Source organism: Gasterosteus aculeatus, chromosome 2, assembly GCF_964276395.1.
Source record: "Gasterosteus aculeatus chromosome 2, fGasAcu3.hap1.1, whole genome shotgun sequence".
Lineage (NCBI taxonomy): Eukaryota > Metazoa > Chordata > Actinopteri > Perciformes > Gasterosteidae > Gasterosteus > Gasterosteus aculeatus.
The window spans coordinates 17,649,842-17,670,631 of record NC_135689.1 but is presented as its reverse complement, the minus strand read 5'-3'; the positions used below and the strand labels follow the sequence as shown (position 1 = coordinate 17,670,631).

At 43.7% G+C, this 20,790-nt stretch overlaps 1 protein-coding gene across 2 annotated transcripts; it reads right to left on the bottom strand.

The window, feature by feature from the left end:
• Positions 1-829: 829 nt before the first annotated feature.
• Positions 830-20,073, bottom strand: itchb (itchy E3 ubiquitin protein ligase b). Of its 2 annotated transcripts, none has more exons than XM_040192396.2 (24): positions 19,889-20,073; positions 16,955-17,056; positions 16,082-16,223; positions 14,659-14,783; positions 12,984-13,118; positions 12,819-12,864; positions 12,542-12,714; positions 12,148-12,442; positions 10,602-10,697; positions 9,284-9,458; positions 8,738-8,804; positions 8,242-8,326; positions 7,974-8,102; positions 7,026-7,098; positions 6,155-6,226; positions 5,910-5,998; positions 5,520-5,679; positions 5,283-5,416; positions 4,656-4,796; positions 4,424-4,544; positions 4,165-4,269; positions 3,655-3,751; positions 3,301-3,373; positions 830-3,055 (listed from the first exon to the last, which is right to left on the bottom strand). In XM_040192396.2, exons 2-24 carry the CDS (start codon positions 17,022-17,024, stop codon positions 2,956-2,958), a joined length of 2,703 nt encoding a protein of 900 aa, XP_040048330.2. In that variant the 5' UTR covers positions 17,025-17,056; positions 19,889-20,073; the 3' UTR covers positions 830-2,955. The 2 variants fall into 2 exon arrangements, with proteins under 2 accessions (XP_040048330.2, XP_077941695.1); XM_078085569.1 differs by having other exon boundaries at positions 12,148-12,457; positions 19,889-20,043.
• Between the last annotated feature and the right edge of the window lie 717 nt (positions 20,074-20,790).

The following is a 20,790-nucleotide window of genomic DNA, read 5'->3' as shown; positions in this document are numbered from 1 at the left end:
ACTTTCAGTTTGTTGTTAGACCCACTTTTGCTCAGCTTTCTTTACTTTTCTTATAGATCCAGGACCACATGGTGGAGGCACAATGAAAAGGACCATGTCCCAAAGTACATTTAGTAACAGACGGGGACACGTGCTTCACCCATCCATCACGTGAGAGATCTCACCAGACTATTTCAAGCTGCTGGAAAAAGCGACATTTGGTAATAACTGAAGGCTCAGAGACGACCGACTGACCTTTTGAAGTTGTTTTATCTCCAGCTGTTTTCCACGTGTCTTTACGTAGGCCTGAGGGAATTCTTCTTTTCCACTTTAGTTATAATAAGCTTCCAGCACCCACTAATCAGACTAACTGCGATTGTCTAACTTCACGTGTCCTTTATGTCGACGGGGCGTACCACCAGCCTACTTTTGGATAAAAATAACATAGTGGGGTTGGATCACACTTTTATTTTACCCAACACACATAACTGACGTCTATGAGCCCTCTCACTCAGCCTATTGGCTTGATTCAGTCGATTGACCCAAGTTGTATACAACTGCCTTTAGCTCAACATCAACACAATACACGTTGGGATTTGTCCTATTCAGCCAATATTATCTCTAGTTATTGGAGGCGAATACTAATTTCTGGATACTTATGTGTTCTCTAGCGCTCACGGAATTGCTTTTGGGTTTTCAACCAGTTTCTGGCTTATGATTGTTGATAAGAGATTAAAAAAAAAGAAATTCCTTTTAATTACATTTTCAAAAGAAATAACTTAAAGAAACACCTAAATAATTTAAACATACTGGATGAGAAATAAATGACTATTGTATTAACTCAAGACAAACAGTTTTGATTTAATTTATTAAGATGACAATTTCTATATTACATATCTTTCATGTACATCAGTCATTAAACAGGAAAAAGAAAATATAGTGTTACCATAAACCTCTTAAAACTTTCTTTTACAAAAGAAAATGTGTTATTGACACCATTTACAAGTTGTTTTCATATACAGGAGAGTGACAGTGGTTTATTTGTATTCTGGGAAACAAGCGGTGAGTTATGACATTCACACATTTCTTCTATGTTCCAGGGAGTTTAAATTTGTGATTGACCCAGAACAAAGATTAAAACAATACGCCTCGGAAAAGGTAAATAGGCAACTTTACCTATGAACTTTTAATCAAGATACATTCATTATGTTACACTAATGTTGTCTCAGTAGTTGCTTTCCAAGCTGAAGTCACAATTAACCATCAAAAAAGGCCGCGTGTCATCGGCTAAAGTCTTTCAGCTTTCACACAGCGGTGCAGTTTCTTAAAAACAACTTATCGAACTCGTCTTGGTCTTACTTCTCCACAGCGGCGCCGAGAAGGACTGAGCAGGACCAGAGTCCACGGGATTCTATTTGACCATGAAGCCCACATGGTCAAAAATCTCATGGTTAGTCAGGAGGAGGAAAATAAGGCAACCTGAGGGCTAATGACCAAAGTGTCACCCCGCATGTGGAAAACAAAGAGCCGAGAGTTACCAACAACTAGGACTAGTTGCCCCACAAGCTGAGGAAAAGACAGTGGAGGGATAGTTGTTGTTTTTAAAGTGCTGTGCTTTGTCAGGTCAACAACTCCTGCATGTTCCTCAGTAACCACACCGGTCGCTTCGGTGTGTAATTATCCAACTTAAAAGGATTCTTCAAAGTGAGCAACCACGCCAGCGGGTGTTTTTGGCTTCCATCAGGATGAATCTTGAATCATGAACACATGCTCAAAATTGAAAAGATAGCCATGTGCATATTTTCACTGCGTTTCAGACATTATTTTGAAGCAGAATCTTTGTAAAAAGGAAATGAATGAATCAGAAGAGATTGAGAACGGTCATGGAGAGAAAATACTCCAAAACCGTTCCTTTAAAAAATGTCCAGTGTGTAGGATTCAGGGACATCCTCAGCGGCCCATGAGGGAACCACCAATCACAGGCTCTACATATGACAATGCACGTTTCAGGGGAGTAAGGGGCGAGAGGGGAGTCTGCAAACCTCACCACTAGATGCTGCTAAATCCTAAACACTGCTGCTTTAAGTATAAAAAAGGGCTTTCTAAAAATGTTATTTTTCTTCATTCGTTTCGTTGTTAAAAATCAGGTTAAACTATCGCCTTCCTTTAAATGCTACATTTGCTACTTGCCATTTCTTTGAGAGTTCTGCAAAGTATGTATTTAAAGTGTTTTTTTGGTTTGAATTGCATTTTGGTGTTTCCTTTTTCTTTTTAACTACTCAATACACTGAAGACATCTTAAAAATACTTGTTTTTTTTTACAAGACCACCCATGAAAGAGTATTTGAAGCTTATATAAAGAGGAATAACTTTACTCCCAGAATACCCCAATTCAAGAAGTCTGGTTCCATCACAGTTTATGAACTCTGTCCCTATAAAACTAGGGTCTGTTTAAGTCCCCGCCACTATAAATAATGGAGACAATATACTTTGAAAATCAACGAGAGATGCACATTTCAAACACTTCAGATCCAGAAACAGAAGAAGGGCTTGTCTCTCTATGTATACATCAGGCATGTTGCCCAAATATCTTATATATATCCAAGATTGTCTGTTATTTAAGCATTTATTTGGGGGGCCCACTGTAAATTACTACTGCGCAGCAATCGTTTACCAAAGAATAAAAATAAAGTCATCTTCAGCCAAGAGTAGAGAAGCCGATGAAAGAGATTTGAGGGAGGAGGAGGGGGGGGGGGTGATGTGGATGATGCTAAAAAGCTGATGAATCTAAAATCTTAGAGCGAGAATGGTGAATGGTCGAAAATGTTTTTTTTTTTAATCCCATAATCCCTGCAGAGTAACTCCATGAGAAGGAAATCAGGTCAAAGACACTAACGTGACCCTTCCCGTTGAGCACTGGTGGCCTTTCTTCTTTCGCGCTCCTGTACCCGCTTTCCAAAACTCTGCTGGTTCCGCTCACTCCTGTCCGAAGCCCTCGGTCTCCTCTATGGCAAACATCAGCTTCTCCTTCATTTGCTCGTAGCTCTTGTAGGGCGGCAAGTCCAGTCTGTTGAAGCTGTGAAATAGAACCGGTCAATCACAGCACAACGTCTTTAAGGCGGGGGGGGGGGGGGGGGGGGGGGGGGGGGGGGGTGTCATTATATACAGTATGTCCTACAAAGAACTACATTCTCCCAATACCCATAAACCCTTGCTGCCTGTAGGAACATGCTGGTCAGACCGAAGCTTAGCCGAGTAGCAATGAACACTTTAGCAGCTCGGTTTCATGTTCATGTTTAGGTGTAGCTTGCGTGAACTCACCACGTGTGACTTCTGGGGAGCCAGTTTTCTTTTCCCACCTTCTCAATACAGAACTTCTGGGGGCCGTTGCTTCCTGCAAAGTGGAGCACAGGGTCAGTCGGAGGGATTCAACAGTTACAAGAGGCTGGAAGAAAATCCATCGGATCGCACAAATACACAGCTTAAACCCGGTTAAAAACTTCTGTCAAAAATGTTCTCTTCTAGTAATTAAAAACAGAAGACAGCAACGAAAGACACGTGTGTGTGTGTGTGTGTGTGTGTCTCCTTGAAGCTTTATTGACACTCTGGTCTAGATGCACATTTCAGTTAAATGTGGACTTAAACCGGTTATGGTTATAAATAGATAAAAATTACCCATAAGGTCGGCAAAGCCTCCGACGGGCAGACGACAGGTACCAGTGACAAACTGCAGCAGCCTCATCCTCTTCTCATTGTCCATCTCCTTGATGAACTGCAGAACAAAGGTTGTCATTTTTTAATTTCTTTCAAGAGCATCATGAATAGGATTTGGAGGTTTTTTTCCCTTTTTATACATCAATAATAAATAGTCATTAAATTGACAAAAGGTGGGGGCAGGTAGTTCTTTATGGAGTTACATGCAAAAAACTAAATGTGAATTCAACAGGTTCATTGGGTTACTTCTCGCTTGGTCGAGATCCACAAACAAGTACCACGACAACGGCTTTACACTGTCAACGTAAAAATACATAAGCCGATAGTGATAGTTATGAGTCTTTATCTATATGTATTTAGGCACACAACATAGTAAATTATGTTGGACCTTTTAAGTAATCTCATTTCCTTAATGTCTCTGTCCGTTACAGTAAAGGGTTTAATAGGTGACGGCTTCAGACGGACACAGACCTGCCAGAACCAGACAATCTGTTTGCTGTTTCGAGCGTAGTGTCTGTAGATGGTGCTTCTCTGCCAGTCTACAAGGTCGATCTCCTGCATCCCACACAGCATCACCTGCGACAGGGAAAAAGATATTAATATCCAAGGATTCAGCTTATTATATACACATATACATATTTCACCAGCTCTCAATCAGATTGAGATCATTTAACAGCATGAGATGTGCAGATGTCAGACAGATCCCTGTCCTAAAACGCGTCATCCGTACCTCAAGCTCTTTAGCATCAAAGTACTGCAGGTACTGCTGAGGGAGGACCTCGTTGAAGCCTTCAAAGAAAGCCTGTGTCTGCTCCTCCACTCCTCTGGACATCCTCCACTCCGCTACCAGTCTGCAGGGGCAGACGCAGGCAAAGCTCATCAAACTCACAGCGCAATAGTACAGTAACACCACGTGCTGCAGTCTGGCCGGAGAGTGAATGAAAACCCTATCAACAACGCACCTGATGTACTCCTCCTTGTTCTCCTCGGTGACCTGGAGCTCTCCTCCATCAGGTTTCAGCTCATGGGTGGACACTTCTCCCAGGATCTCTTTATCAACGGAGAAGAACAGCTCCAGCCCACACTCCTCGATGTTGTTGTCCCTGAAGAGCGGCACGGAGGATTAGGACACAACCGCTACGACAGCGCCCGCTTGACACCAAAAAATTAAACAAGCTGCCCGACTTTGAAGATCTGCTCGAGCAGTCAGAGACTCGGGGCTTAAAGAATACTTTCACCACACTCGCAACTCAAGTTTTGTTGGTGAGTCCGATTGAATTAAAAATGTGTGTTTTTTTTAACCTCTCTCTAATGCAGTGATTCTCAAAGTGACCCCTGTGGCAAAATAATCTGCCAAGCATCAATGAAAGGCAGATGTCTAAAAAATGGGGACAATTTGCCCAAACAAAATATGCATCCTTCTCCCATCCAAGTTATCAGATTTATTTTAAGCACTTACTGAAAGTCAGTATTTTTAACAGAATATTGCAATTTCCACTGCAATGGAACTAATAAAGGATTATCTGCTCAATTTGGAAACCCGAGACACACAGCAACACCGTGCTGTCCGCGTGGCTCTCTGGACTCACTTGATCCACATGAGGGAGTTGTAGAACTCAGGGTCTATTGACTCCAGGTCTTTGAGGGCCAGCGGCTTGTTCAGGATGCGCTTGTAAAATGGGAGTGAGAAGCCAGTGTCGATAAACTTTCCGTGGAAAAGAGCCTGAAGGGACAGAAACACACACAAGGACCGCTCACTGGTTGCACAGCGCAAAGCATGCCAGCTAATAACACGGGACATAAAAAAGAGAGAGTTTAAGACGAACCATGGCAATGAAGCGTCCTATGAACTTGAAGTACTTGAGGTGGTCGGGGTTGATGTAGGATGCAGGGTTGATCTGGAGACAGTAGTTATCTTTCCCGGCGTATTCAAACAGGCAGTACATGGGGTTCAAAACTTCATGAGACAACAGGAAGAACCACTCCCTGCAAGACAGCGCACCACAGAAATGAGGAAATGAGACACGTTTCAGAGACATCCTGTTAAAAAAAAGGAAACAAATAATCCGCCCAAGGAGACTTTTGCTGTTGGTAAGAGAAACATTGCCGGTTGATTTACAAAGTTATGGAGGATCCAAATAATAATTGACGAGGAACCAAAGCAAATAAAACACAAAATGTATGAAAAATGGTTTTATACATTTCTTTTAACTTACCTGGCAACGCCTCCGTAGTCGAGACCTTCTTCTCCTGGGAAGATGATCCATAGCCTCCTTCGCAGGTCTTGAGCATTGAAGCTCATTATCTAAATTGGAAACATTGTGTCGGTAGATACATCGAAGCTTCATCACTGAAGCAAATTTTAGAATCACATCGGTTTATCATTGCTTAAGTGGAACGGTCGAGAAAAAATGAAAGAACAAGGTAGGTAAATATCGGTGTTGTGTGAGGGCGGCTGTACCTGCTGGAAGGAGTCCTCAAACAGGGTTTTCCTGGTTACCGTGATCTTGATGTGTTGAGGCATTGCCAGTTGCTGAATATAAGGGGAAAGCGCCAGAGGCATTTAGTCATTGTGTGTGCTTTCAGCTGTGACATGACATGCGACCGATGTTACTGCACAGTTTACACGCACCATGATGTGACTGCATCGAGGCATTGAATGAAACAACGTCAACCTTCAATGAAACATATAACGGCAAATAATAGCTGCTGTTTGTACTCGAGCTCGGTGCCGCCGTGTGAGCCTGCGCAGCAAGAAGCTCAGAGTATGAACGGTGGAGTTTTTACTATACGGAACACCAGCGGGAGCACAAACTAAATGAGCGGTGAAGGATCAAAAGGTGTTTCCCAGAGATACTCCGTAAAAATACACTATTTCACATGCAGAGAAGGGATTGTAACGATCTGTACCATCACATCTCATATTCATGATAAGATTACTGTACGGCAGTAGAGCCCAAGCCCCGTTAAAGAAAAGGCAGGTGTTCAATAAGTTTTAAAGAGAGGGAGGTTAAACATCCTGGAAACAATTCGACATGGCTGCCAAATATTCACGGAAGTGTAGATTTTTGAAACATGTTGGCCTTCTTTGTAGAATCCCGAGATATTTAAACGGTGCTTTCCTCAGCGAACAGTTACGCAGTCGCGCACAGTTACACAAACCCAGAGGTGCTGAGATTACCTCATTTTGTAGTACCCGCGTGGCCGCTTCACTACGTCCAGTAGGAACTGAACTTAAATCTGCACTTTGCTTATGCTCGTGGAACTCGATCCGATTGATAACGCTGGAAGACAGGCATGCACTCAAGGAGACCGTCGCTACGTTCTCTTACCTGGCACCAGAATCTGAAGTACTGTACTTTGGCTTTGAAGTCTCGAACGTAGGTGATCTGGGGTCCGTTTTCCCTGGAATGGTAAAGAAGCAGAGACTCTTAATGTGTTTCAACACCTTTAAGCAGTATCTACTGTAATCTTACTTTGTTTATGCCACTCAAATGGACAAAAATATATTTGAAAAATTAAGAGTAAAAACAGGGGGACAAATGATGAAGCTTTTCAGACAGAGGGTGAAAAAACATATATTCAAGGGATTTTTAAACATTGAAGCATGTAAACGTTTTTCTTTCCAGAAAAACACGTAAAACAAGTATGCACTTGAAAATGAGCCGACGTCTCCTTTAAGCTCCTGTCGGTCTGTATGGTCACATTATCATTCCCATTCGCCAAACTGGTTTTCCCTGCACCTGAGCAAAGGCCTCACTCGGGAGTTAAATTATTCTCAACAGCAATTATCATGACTCAACAGAGGCGGGACGTGTTCAGTGACTCATTTAGGGATCTGGGTAAACAGAGCGAGCTCGTTTATGTCTATTTATCAAGTGTCAAATACATGATGGAAATATGAAAGAAATGACACCCAATTAGCATAACGTAAAACCTTCTTGTTTCTTAACACCAGCTGCATACCAGGCTCCCTTGTCTCATCAGTGAAGTATTTCTGGCATGCAGCGGGAAAGTTACCGACAGTTAAAATGTAGTGAAGATAAAATGAAATAAGCTTCTGGTAAACTACAAGTATTAAACTTTAGTTTTTTTTTAACCACCAAGAGAAAATTCCATCTAAGATCCATCGTAGTTACGGTTGCAAAAACATTAAGGTACTAAGAGGAGTTGTGCTTTCAGTGATCGATCCAATTGGGTCGAGAGATCCATCAACAGCGTTATGCGATTCTCAAGCGCTGAGCTCTTTGAGGAGGTAGAAAACTAAATGGTGGACGTACAGTGAGGACTTCCCAGTGCGAGGGTCGATGTAGGTGGTCGCTCTCCTGTTGTGGTCCACAAAGTACGGAATACCGTCCACGGTGAACCTCATCTCCCAGCCCTCTGGGAGTGGCTTGTCATTCAGCAAACTGAGAAGACAGTGGATCAACGCTTAGTGATGAAATTGCGTCAGGAGAAGCTCAAATGATACGGCAAACGAAGCCACGTCAGCCGAGCGCGTGGTGCTGCATCCGCGGTTATCTGAAAGAGCCGATGTGGCAAACTGACCCCTGCGTTCGGGGGTCCTCCCACTGTGTTGCTCGCGTTGGGTGATGTACAAAATAAACTCTTCCAGTCGAGTCCGTTCTCTTCTCTGAAAAGACAAGAGAGAATATTTAACTTGCACTCATTTTGACACAAGAACTTCCTTTGAAATGTATTTAACGTGTTCATTTGAGGGGTGGGAGGGATACTGGGTTTCCCACAGACCACCTGCAGTGGCCTTAAACAATATACAACAATTTCCCAATTTATTAGATTATTAAAGGTGTTATATTAAAACTTTTTACATGACATCACACTCTGGTTTACGTGGAGTTGTGTACGATGTTTTCATAATTAGTGGGCCAACCGGTGTAAAGGGAATCCAGCGTTTGGGTTCATATTTCAAACATACTTCGCTTAAACAAGCATCTGAAGTTCTTAAAATAATTGAACGATGTCAAAGTACTTTGACAATCCAAATCTACACTATTCAGTCTCAGAACCTTGTGGAAGATCTTACCCCATCCATGTGGCAGAGGCCCAAGAGGATCAAACTCCTTATTCTGAGTGGCAGACACCGGGTCTTGCTACACAGCAGAGAATCAGAGAAATTAGTATTGATCACAAAAACAGATCAAAACGGACATCGACAGTGTTGTGTGATGTGAGGGAAGTGTGGAGTTACTTTTAACAAAGGATCAGATTTAAAGACAAATATTGCCTTGAACAATACAACTTTTTTTAAATCTTTAAGACGGTAATGTCACAAACAAGTTGAAACAGACATGTCACTACTTTAACTCCGTCTTAACCGTGTTTTGTGCATTGAGAACAGTACCAGAGTACAGAAACATCAGCATTATGCAAAGAGTTGTAACTTGCAAACACTAAATCCTGTGCACCCATGAAGGCGACGCATTGCCGTCTCCAGGCTGCTACCAAGTTCAAGTTAATCAGGTTTCCCAGTGAACACTTCTAAGACAGAAGGTCTCATACAAATGTGTAGTGGGGGGATGAAACTGTGCTCTGATATATGTTTAGAAAATAAACAAAGAGGAAGTCTCACCCCAAATATGAACCTCTGGTTGAACTGCTGCATGGCTCCCTGTAGCTGGCTGCGCTGGTGCTGCCACTGCTCGTAGTTACGCACCGTCTCCATTGTGGGGCGCTGCCACGTGGTGGTTCGCGTCATGTGATCAACAAAGTAGACCCGCCCCACCTGGTCGACGCGGCGCTCCCAGCTAAGGGCAAATTAAGAGAGGGAAGACGGTCAATATATTCTATCTCAGGGACACTAAATAGGGGCTTGTTTTTGTGGACGGGTTGAATTTGGCCGCTATGGATCCACATTAATGTACTAGTGGAGGGGGCAAATCAAAATAGTTTGGTTAAATTTACGTAAATAAAGTTTGTGTAAATGAGTCATTTTATATTTCTAATGAAATGGCGGTGGTGATGGGTCTTTTGAAACCAACACAGTCAGCAGGGTTTGTACCTCAATCTCAAGTAAATATCACTAGAGAACAGATATAGTCATTCTCGTGTAAACCACTATGTTGGCCTTCAATGTCATTTTTAAACAAAAAGGTTGTCCTTGGAAAAAGTGCAGAATTTGAAAGGTGTCATACTTTCTTTTTACTGGTAAGTACCTACAGCAGCTGTCTTTACATGGTGCCTACTGTTGCATTCAACCAAGAGAAGTTCCTTATTTATAACGTGCCGTATTGAACTTTGACCCTTTGCTAATAATACATCTGCTGCTCAAAGTACTGTGGGTCAGAATAGTCAGAGAAACCGGCTCGCTTTCATTCTCAAAATGTGACCAGATTGAAGAGAACATCCTAGTATTCTTTATGGAAGTTTGGGTATTTGAAGGCAGCGTTTCATACACATACTACCGTACTTCTAAGTATGACAGAAAAAGATTTAGTACTTCCTCACACAGAATGTCAAATCCCATCAAGTATTACGACCCACAATTCAGACACATCAGCAAGAGGTCAAAGCTCAAAGTGCCACGTTATGCGAAGGTGGTAAGTTGCATACTTTGTAAGGGCAACCGCAGTACATTCTCAAAGTACAAAGTAGAAAGATGCGTGATGTGGAAAAACTGCTCCTGTTCATAAACTAGCAAGCTTGGGTCCATCATCATCATCCTGATGCTGATGTTTGGCTAACACGATCTACTCGTTAGACGAGTTACGTGGAAAATGTCTGAGTTGGTGGAATACAGGTGCAGTGGAGAGCTGCTACTGCAACAGTACATTTAAATAACCTTGTACTGGAAATGGAATTTCAATAAACTGAAAACAAGTAATATATATATATATATATATATATATATATATATATATATATAATTTAAAGGGGGAGGGATTTTTTACCCAGGGGGCAGTGGTTCAGGGCGCTCCCACGATGTTCTCTTTTCCACGTGATCGACAAAATACAACCTTCCGTTCGGATCCACCCGCTGCTCCCATCTAGGTGAAACAACGACGATGACATTGAGAAAGTTGGGTGATGGTGCACCTCCCCCATTTAGGCCATTTAGGGGATGTGGGGATTCAAAACAGCGTGAGTCACCCTTCTACAAAAGGCAGAAGAATAGCCGGTGAGGGTCAGGGTGTCAGGCTCAAGGAGTATTCAAGGCATTACAGTCGGAATGGAAATAAAGAGACAGAAAGAAAAGGACCGCGACGACGTCCCTGTGAGTCATTCAAACCACATCAAGTTCTGACTCACCTGTGTGGTTTTCTACAGAAAAACAAGGTCACATGTTTCAAAACATTTCTCCACCTCACATTTGTCTCTTGTGCTTGGTCCCATATACAGTTTTTTTCTTTTGGTATCTGTTCTTTTCGGTGAAGATAGATGGATCTTAAACATCTAAAACCAAACCAACCAGAAACGCCACAATCCTCACCGTCCAACCGCAGCGTAACTTGTGTGCCGATTGTTTCATTGCTGGCTGTGCAACAACCTGCTTGAGCTAGCGTACTTTAATGTCTTTCTAGTGAACTTCCCCGGGAGGCTCTTTTATTTTAGGTGCCGCAAAAGTTCTATAATATCCCAGCAGAATATTTGAGTGTAAGTGGGTTGGCAGATTCCTGGAGAAAGGCTGAACAATTGGCAACGCTTCTCTGGCAGCTTCCTGTTTTCTTTAGAAAAGAAGCGCTTCAGAGAAAGAGAGAACGTGATGGTTGACCTTGAGCTGCTGACCTAGCCGCACACAACCCGCTGGGGTCTTAACCATTGGGAAAACACATTGCCTCCATATCCGAGACGCTTTGTCGATAATATTGGAATCTCTTCTTTTGTAAAGTCGGTCTTCACTTTTGTACGTTTGTAAGTGGCTTTCCAGTATTGTCAGTAGTTAACAATGCTGGAATAACCACCTTTCCTGCTCTATATTTTGCCGTTGGCTCAGAATTCCACCATCAGACAGGAGGTGCGCTCCGGTTCACGTCGTGGGTTAGTTTTCTGAAGGCTGAAATATGAGGCGAGAGGAGGTGCAGAAGTCTAGTTCTCTCTCACAGCACTTGAATTTAGAAAAAGGGGTTATTGTGGAATACTGGCCTGATGATGCCAAACACCAGCTGCCAACCTTTAATGTACACATAGCTCCATTCAGCCAAACGGGGCTGTAGGATCTAACTTTGCCTCATTGCAGTAGAACTGTTGGGGTGGTGTAAATGGTGGTGTCAACCTTGACACGCTGATCCTGAGTTTCATCGAGCTTATTTCTTTCTGTTTTTGTAACTTGCTCTTCTACCTATGTTCTGTTTTTTGTCTGAACTCATAACACATCGCACAACATATGTTGTTTGGATTGCGTACTAGAATATTACTATGGCATTGGGAGATCAGAGAATACCGCTAAGTAAAACAAAACCTCCGTTCTTCTGCAAGGGTTGCAAAAAAAGAGCTAACCCGGGGGGCAGCGGCCCTGCGTTGACGGCAGGAACCCTTGGAGCTGCTGGGGCGGCGGGGGCGGCTGGGGCAGCTGGGGCGGCGGGAGCCGCAGTGGCCGTGGGGGCGCTGCTGGGCGGCGGTCTGCTCGCTGGCGGTCTGTTTGCCGCGGCCCCGGAGGGCGGCGTGGAGGTCCTGTCGGAGCCTGCCGATGGACTCGATTCCGGGGCTGCCGTGGCCCTCGTTCGCACCGGTGTGTCAGAACCCGACTGGCCATCGCTGCCGTCAGCCGGCGCGGAGCTGTTGCTGGAAGACGCTAAAGAAAGAATCGCTGAAAATTAAACCGCACATCCTCAGACTAAGGGGAGACACGGCAAAACGCTACTCTTTATCACGGCTTCAGCAAATGTCTGACCTGGCGAAGAGGCGGGTCTGCGTGGGGTCGGAGGTGGAGGTCTGGAGGGCCTGGGTGGCCGGAGAGGCCTCGATGACACCGAGGGCGACCCCGAGCTGCTCACCGACCTCCGGCCGCTGGGAGAAGACCTCTGCTCTACGCCGTCCACCGCCGGGGAGCTGTCTCGACTCCGCCTGTGAACAAGAAGATGGAGAAGAAAAGAAGATCGGGCAAGTGGAAAAAACAGAAATACGAAAAGCTAGATGAACTGGACTGAGGATGAGCATGGCCGCTGTACCTTACAGCAGGATCCCCGTTGGGTTGTGAATTCCCATTTGATGTACCTGAAACAAAAAACACGCAGAAATAAAATAACGCTGTATTTGCCGTCTATTGAAATGACACATCAAACAGGCCACCGACTAACCCCCCCCCCCCGCCTCGTGGCCCTCCGGCGACTCACTGTGATGGTCGGCCGCGGCCGCGGCGAACGCCTCAGAGTCGACGGTCATGCCATCCAGGCAGACGGAGAGGTCTCCCACCACGTCCGACTGGTCTCTGTCCGCACACAGCTGTAAGGTCTGCACCACCTCAGCGACTGCATTGACAACAGAAATGTTCCAGCGCTGTTAGGAGGAACTCTGCGTTTGAACTTGTCGAACTGGCACGTCTAAAATAATGTGTTTACTCTCATAAAACAGTATCTTCAAAGGATCAGTTGTCTTTCTTCTGTGCTCCTCACTTAAGAATCAGAGAAAAGATAATTATTGTATATTTTCAGTAATAATACCAGTGGTCTCGTGCTTGTGTGGAAAGAGATCTGTTAGAATTCTGATCAATGCTGTGATTAAATGTGAGGAACAAGACAACAGCGTTAGATCAGCTGGTCCCGTTCATGCTCGTTCACACCTAGAAGTGGTTCATAAACTACAGATATGGTGATCAGTGCTTATTTGGAATGAGGAAACATTTATTAGCCAAAATATGTCAAACATACAAGGAATTTGTCTTGGCGGTTAGTGCACGACAGTAGACAGACAAGACAACAGTGCACAAGTAATAAAATAATAAAATAAAGTGGAATGAAATGCTAATGCAATGGGTTAGTAGAATAAGGCTAAGGCTATGGGTTAGTATAAAACATGTTCAACATGTTATTTGGGATTCATTACAGTCAAACCAAAGTAACAACATTTAATATTTACAAATCTACCAGAGCCAAAACGGGACGACTAATAGTAGCGGCCTCTGAGGAATGTTAAGTGGAGTCCAACAGCTTCATTCAACTTAAAAAAAGACCCTACACGCTACGTCACAAGCCAATGAAGATTGCTTGGATTACAGTCTAAATGTTTCACATGCAGTGTTTCCCCTACCATTATATCAGGGGGCACCCCACCCCCCTTTAAGTCAAGTTAATGTTGTTTCATTTCCTATACAGCACCAAATCACAACCGAAGTCATTAAGGTGACGTATCCTATAAAAAAAAGCCTTATATTATTATACTAAGTTCCGCCTGCAGAGAGAGAGCGTGGTGAAAAATGTGTCTGTGTCAGTGTCCCCCCACAGTTGTAAACCTTGGGGAAACCCTGACTAGGGACTATGGTTTGGAATCCTGATCCACATTCTCCATTTCATGGTGACGTCTTGACCACGTCCCTTCCTCTGCGCCCCAACAGAGCTCGCCTGCAGTCCAGCTTTGGTCTGTGACATCGATCTTGTGAGTGGGTTTGACACTGGGCCAAGCTCACCCAGGAGTCAGCTAGCATGGTAGAACACTTTTTAACCTTGATTTTATACAAATGAATCTTAAAAAAAATTCTTCACACCCAAAATATTCATTATACTCAAGTCTTGCGAACGCACTCTCTTCTGAGACAGTCCAAAGCCTTATAACTAAGCATTTAACTAAGGTATGTATTTGTTAGATACATGACACCCGGATTATACTGCAGAAGCACATTACAAAATACACGCCGTTGGAAATGCTTTCAACTGAATGATTGTTGTCTGCGGAAACTCTGACCAATGAATGACTCACCTTTAAACACAACAATGAAAGGCCAGGAAGGAAAACAAGTAGAACAGCTGTGTGTGTGTGTGTGTGTGTGTGTGTGTGTACACATCATACACCCACTTTTCATGTCGTTGGACTTGAGCGTGTCACTGACGTCCAGCGTGGCCATGCCGAGCAGCACGTCGGACTTCAGGGTCTGGTGGCTCCACACGCGAAACACCAGCTTGCTGAACGGAGTCACAATCCTGTCGAAACAAAGGAAGCATTGATACACTCGGATGACGGGATTCCACTGAGGATCAGATGTCCGCGGGCCCCCGGCTTCCCCGGCGTTTCCTCAGTGTTCCCGGCAGAATTCGTGTCCCAGCTCCAGCCGCCTGACGTGTGTGTGTTTTACAAGCGTTTCACTTAGATGACATGTCCCGCGAAACTGAAACTGACATTCGTAGCCACACGAAGAAAAAAAGAAGGCCCTTTCAGATTTCTCAGTCCTTCAGCGGATGAAAAAAAAGAAGTGAAAGTGGCGAGGAGTCGACCAGCCGTGAGCCACCGTGGCTGTGTGAGCAGCGTTGTGAAAGCAGCCCACAGACAATGACGTCCACAGGCTATTCAGGGACAACGAGTGTCCATAACCATCACTGTGACAGGTCAGCTCGCAACAGCAGGAAAAATAACACACACACACACACACACACACACACACACACACACACACACCTGCGGCCACAAGTCCGATGAAATCCCATAGTAATCACCTGTTACATAATAACCCCCTCCTGTTGGTGCAAGAGACAGAGCTCAATATCAAGAAGGTCACTGCGCTCAGCGGAAGATCCAAGACAGGCTCAAAGCAAGAGTATATATGGTGTGTGTGTGTGTGTGTGTGTGTGTGTGTGTGCAGGAGAATATGCTGGACTGCAGGGAGTCACACGGGGTGCTAAATGTGCAGCACACGTTTAGAAAGGAGTCAGGGCACGCGCTCTCACCACTGTGGGACATTTTCCCAGTAAGTGTTGGAGATGCCCTGTTGGCCTTTATGTTTCCTTTACGAGATTCTAAGCAAATTCCTGCTGATGAGCAAGTGAAAGTTCTTACAACTAATAAAATAGATTTTCCATCGGAACCCGATGTGCTGCTTGTGAGGAGTCAACGACGGCTCAACGAAAGGACAGTGGTTATATAACTCAACAAGTGAAATGTCAGGAACCAAACAAAACAAATGACGATTTTGTTTGAACAGTTGTTTGGAACACCATTTAACACAATAGGCTAAAACAATAAGTAGAGTAAGATGTCTATCCAAGCTGACTAAATGGCCGCTGAGATGTTGACTGTAAACCATCAAATATTGCCATTCCCTCCGGGTGTCCTATTTGGCACATCCCAGCATGCAGACAGCACAACAGTCTCATTTTCTACACGAGTCTGGCTGGCCGTAAAAAACTCTTTTGATGAGTTGCGACAGAAAAAACAAAATTGCAAACATCATGAACACGATCACGTGAAAGTTGCGGCTGGAAATCCAAGCAAGAGTTTGACTTACACAGTGAGCGGCTGCTTCCATTTGGGGCTGTGGGTGTTGTTGCACTTCTCTGTCTTCTTGGACTGGCCGTCGACGGTCACTTCAACGTAGGGACTGGGACCGAACCAGTTCTTCCTGTTCTCTTTGAGTTTTGCTGAGAGCACTGGAACAGGGCAAGCGGTCAGTGACGGCATGTTGGTGGAGGAAGAAGGGGACAAATGGAAAAACAATAACTCGGCAACTTTCCATAAGTGGTTCTTTAAATAACCCACAAAGGTGCCTCAAATAACCTTCAAAAAATGGTTCCTGTAGGCACAATTTCTGCTTCTTTGAGGAATCTAAAGAAAAAACATTCTTTATCTCTAATGAACTTGAATTTACGGATGTTTTTAACGTTTAATATGTATAATATATTAGCCAATAGCTCACACCCAGAGCATGGCAGGTGTTTTTTTTTCTTCTAATTTATACCATGCCACCGTGTCCAATACCTCAAACATGGATTAAGGACCCTTTAATATCCCAGAACCCAAGAACCTGACGACAAACATGTACAACCATCAAATAGATGAAATGGTTCCTTAGTAGGTGGTGGTACTTCATGGAACCACACTGCCTTTATCGCGGCCGAGTAGAATAGGGCCAGGTGACATAACATAACATAATATCTCCGTCCTACTCATTCATGGCAGTGTGAGTACACAAGTACACAATCGCAGGACACTGAAACTGAACTGGGTAAATAGAATTTTGGCCATCATTAATTACATGATTTGCACATGTGCTTTTCCAAGTTTTCTGTTAAAAGAAATACCTCTGATTGCTATCTTTCAACTAAAATAGCGTTGGTAACAACGGTAAAGTGAGAAAAGGGGAAGAGCTTTGAACACTTACCGACGATTTGTAGCTGAGCCTTCATGGGGTAACCGTTGGGAGTGCTCGTCTTGGTGACTCCACTTGCCATGACATAGGGCTAGTGGGAGGGGGGGGGGGGGGCTGCAGCACAGACAACACATCATTAGAATGGGGCACGCAGATGAGATCTGTACTGTTACCCTGCATTGTAAAGGACTTGCAAAGACTGAAACAGCTGCACCAAATATTTTGAAGCTTCTTTCCTAATGCTGACATTTGCATTTTAAATCAGCATTCAAATGCTATTTTTTCATATAAATACAGTATAGCAGAGTTCATAGCATTGGAAACTCTGTCAGTCCTCTATACCACTTATCCGTAGCATTACACGGTACAAGAGTCAAAATGTATCTTGACTTTTGAAGTTGGACGACATCATTTACAAAAATCCAAACATGTTTTGATCCAAACAAATAGTCTACTTAAGCCCTTAAAAGGAAGTCAAAAATATGTATTTATCCTTCACACACAAAGGGAGCAGATATCTGTACTAACACAGTGGTCTAACAGTACCATGAAATAGCTCAACTGCACGTTTTACCTAAATTCCACACAGAGGAACCAGCCAACAAAAAGCCCTCTTCCGTTTTTTGTTGCATATGAATGACCACATATACGTGCAAGTATATTGCAAACAAAGCTCACAGGACCGCAATGACATCGCATGGAGCCCTCAGCTACAGGAAATGAGTTGTATTCCTTTGGAGGACAAATGCTGTACGGCGCACAAGAGTTCCCTCCAAGTGATGTCTTCACCTGGAGCAGCTAACGTAATATATGTGGAGGCTACATTTGCAAATTCCCCTCCTGGAATCCATTCCCAACACTATAACAGTTTTCACATCAACTGTTTACATTTGCAATGAGTACGACAAGATAAGAACAGGCAGCACTCAAAATAAGAAGTGGAACAAGCCGGCCACACTATTAGAGTTTCCTTTCAGATGAAAAGCCATTGAAACACACGAGCCGCTGCATCATTGCAGAAGGTAATAAAAGGAGACAAAGGTCAAGGAAGCAACCTGTGAAATACTGCCTGTATAAACCACCCAGCAGGGAAATTTAGACTTTCAGAAGGACTCCAACATGCATCTTGTGTCTATGAACCGGAAAGCCAAAACACACATGGCTGCAAACAAAAAGTATACAATTGTGAAGCGAATGCATGGTTAGTTATAGCGTTATGCTGTGCTATTAATGTTTTAGAAACATTCTTTTAAAAATGCAGAGAAAAGCCTTGAGCCCTAAAAGGGAATCAGGTCCTGTGATCTTTCCCCCGGATGTGGTCACTGCGTCACTGAATATTGCATGTTCCTCAGTTAATCCAGTACGCATGTGGCAGAGCAGCAGAAAGAGAGCAGCTCCTTGGTAAACTTTCACTCGGGCTACTGCTTCAGGCCCCGTCAATAATTCATTGCAACTGCGGACTTGGCTGCCTCGCGAGCTGGCCGGCTGCATTTTGAAGACATGTGTATTTGTTGAATATTAAACCGTACAATGGCCCGGCTTGGATTTATTTTTTTTAGCCAGCTGAATAATGTCATCCACAGACCATTGAATAGTAAGGATAATAGTAAGGATATTGATGTCATCTTAAAATTGAATTTGAGTTGAAATTGCAAAATGTCCTTTTATGTAGGGCACTGGGCATTGTTGCTAATTGGATGTTGTGCACGTAAACTGTGCACTTTGAGCAATATCACTTCCTGGAAATATCTCAAACTGGTCTTGGCTAAATTACCCCAAACAGACCTTGACGATGACCTGCTATACACAAGATAATAACAGGTCCATGTTTATGATACCACAAGGAAACGGTAGTTAATATTCTGCACACATACAGAAGTACAAGAACACTTTTCCAATTAAGGTCACCAAAACAACAGCATATTACGTCATGAATTAAGCCTGATTTGATCACAAAATAGCTTTTGGATGAAAGGGCCCCCCCTTTCATCCAGCAGCAGGGCAAGAGATGCTGTAGATGTTGTCATGGATTAATAACGATAAAATAATTTTAAACAACAGGGCGGACCAGCAAAACAGCAGTAACTAGATCACTAAACATTTAGCATGTTAACAACAAGAGCAGCGGCAGACGAGTTTCTGACGCCTAATAACGGCGACAACAGAATCGTCTGTTCTACTTCTTTCCTGGTTGACTTGTCGTGATCGTATCAGCAGCGCGTCGCTTTCACCTGGTTCACTCGGCGCGAGCGAAGACGCGTCTGGTTTCTGTTCCTGCTTCTGTTCGCAGGTGTTTTCGTCTAGAATGTACTAAACGGAGGTGTGGCTGCTGTAATGTCCTTCCATTACGTTTTGTGTGTGTGCGCTTAGTGTAGAGTGTAACCTCAACGAGTGCGACACCAGTACAAACACGGCAGAGCTCTTCTCTCCATACTGGAACACGTATTAACCGAAACTACTCCAACACACCTCAATGCAAGTGGAATAACTTAGTCGTCGCCGGGGATGTTCATTAGTCATTGACACCATTTACCCATTTACCCTCCGTAATCATCAACGTTGAGCCGCAAAACTTCCCTTTCTGGTTTGATAAACTACCAGAAATTTGGTACAAATGACATAACGTGAACATAATCCAACTAGGAGTGGATAGCGAGCTAACGCTAATTCGGCTAGCCGTACAGCGAGGGGCGGTGTGTCCAGGTCAGCGAGCGCCGCGGACGGCAAACGGTGTGTAACGTTATATTTAGGGCCGCGGTGGGTTCCCGGGAGTTTTACATGTTGAATGTCAGCCTGTCACCTGTTTGGACAGGCTACTGCCATCCCAGCCGGGCTAGCTGCTAGCCTGCTAGCTGGTGTCATCATCATGGCTGGCTTCAAATCCCAAAGTCTAACGGCTATGGAAACTAAGGATAAATACCAGCGGAGAGCCATGTAATCGCTTACCCAAATCCGAAAGAAGGTTATAAAACCAAACTGGGAAAGCCGCGGGGAACTCCTAGCCTTCGGTCTGCGGGATGTTTAGCTCCAGTCGGCGCTTCACTTCAAGGAAGAATAAACTTCCACCATCTTCATAAACTCGCGTCACGTGATCGAAACAAGGTGGGGCGCGTGCTACTAACCCTGTGTGCGGTGATTGGACCAGAGTTGGGACAGTATGGACAAATGGTCGGTCGGTAAACGAGATGACGCATTTGGGGCTCCCCGTCGAAGTATGCTGAGAATCTTGATGGATCTCACGTGTAAGGTATTTAATTCAAGTGCAATGGACGCATTGACGTCGTTGTAGTCTTTAAGTGAACGAGCAACACAGCAGAATATTTATTTTGGTTTTAGCCAGACTAAAACATAAAATAAATATTTGCCGTATAAGGGAAAATATAATTTGTAATTTATGGAGAATAAAAGATCGTCAATCATTCCTATGAGTCTACTATCTTTAGAAATATACTATCATAAATAATGCATATAATATATACGGATGTAAATAAATTATTGCTGATTTATATTTTAGAAAAAGTAAATACTATAATCCTCGAATGACATGATTTTCTATCAAACGTGTTAAAACACATGGATGATGCGAATGGCATTTTTATTCGGTATTTTTCTTATTATATTATTGTTGGACAATGCTGTCCAACTGCCCCCAACTAACAGTAGATGGCATGGTTGTACTTCACAGCAAAATAACCCTTTGTGGAGGGTGAAAAGTGACAAGACAGGAGACGGAGATGCGTTGAGTCAGCTTTACTCTCCACTTCAATAAAACATATCAACACGTGAGAACAACCGCGGACACGCACGTTAAAACCTCACAGCAAAACACTTTCCCTTAAATGTACAGT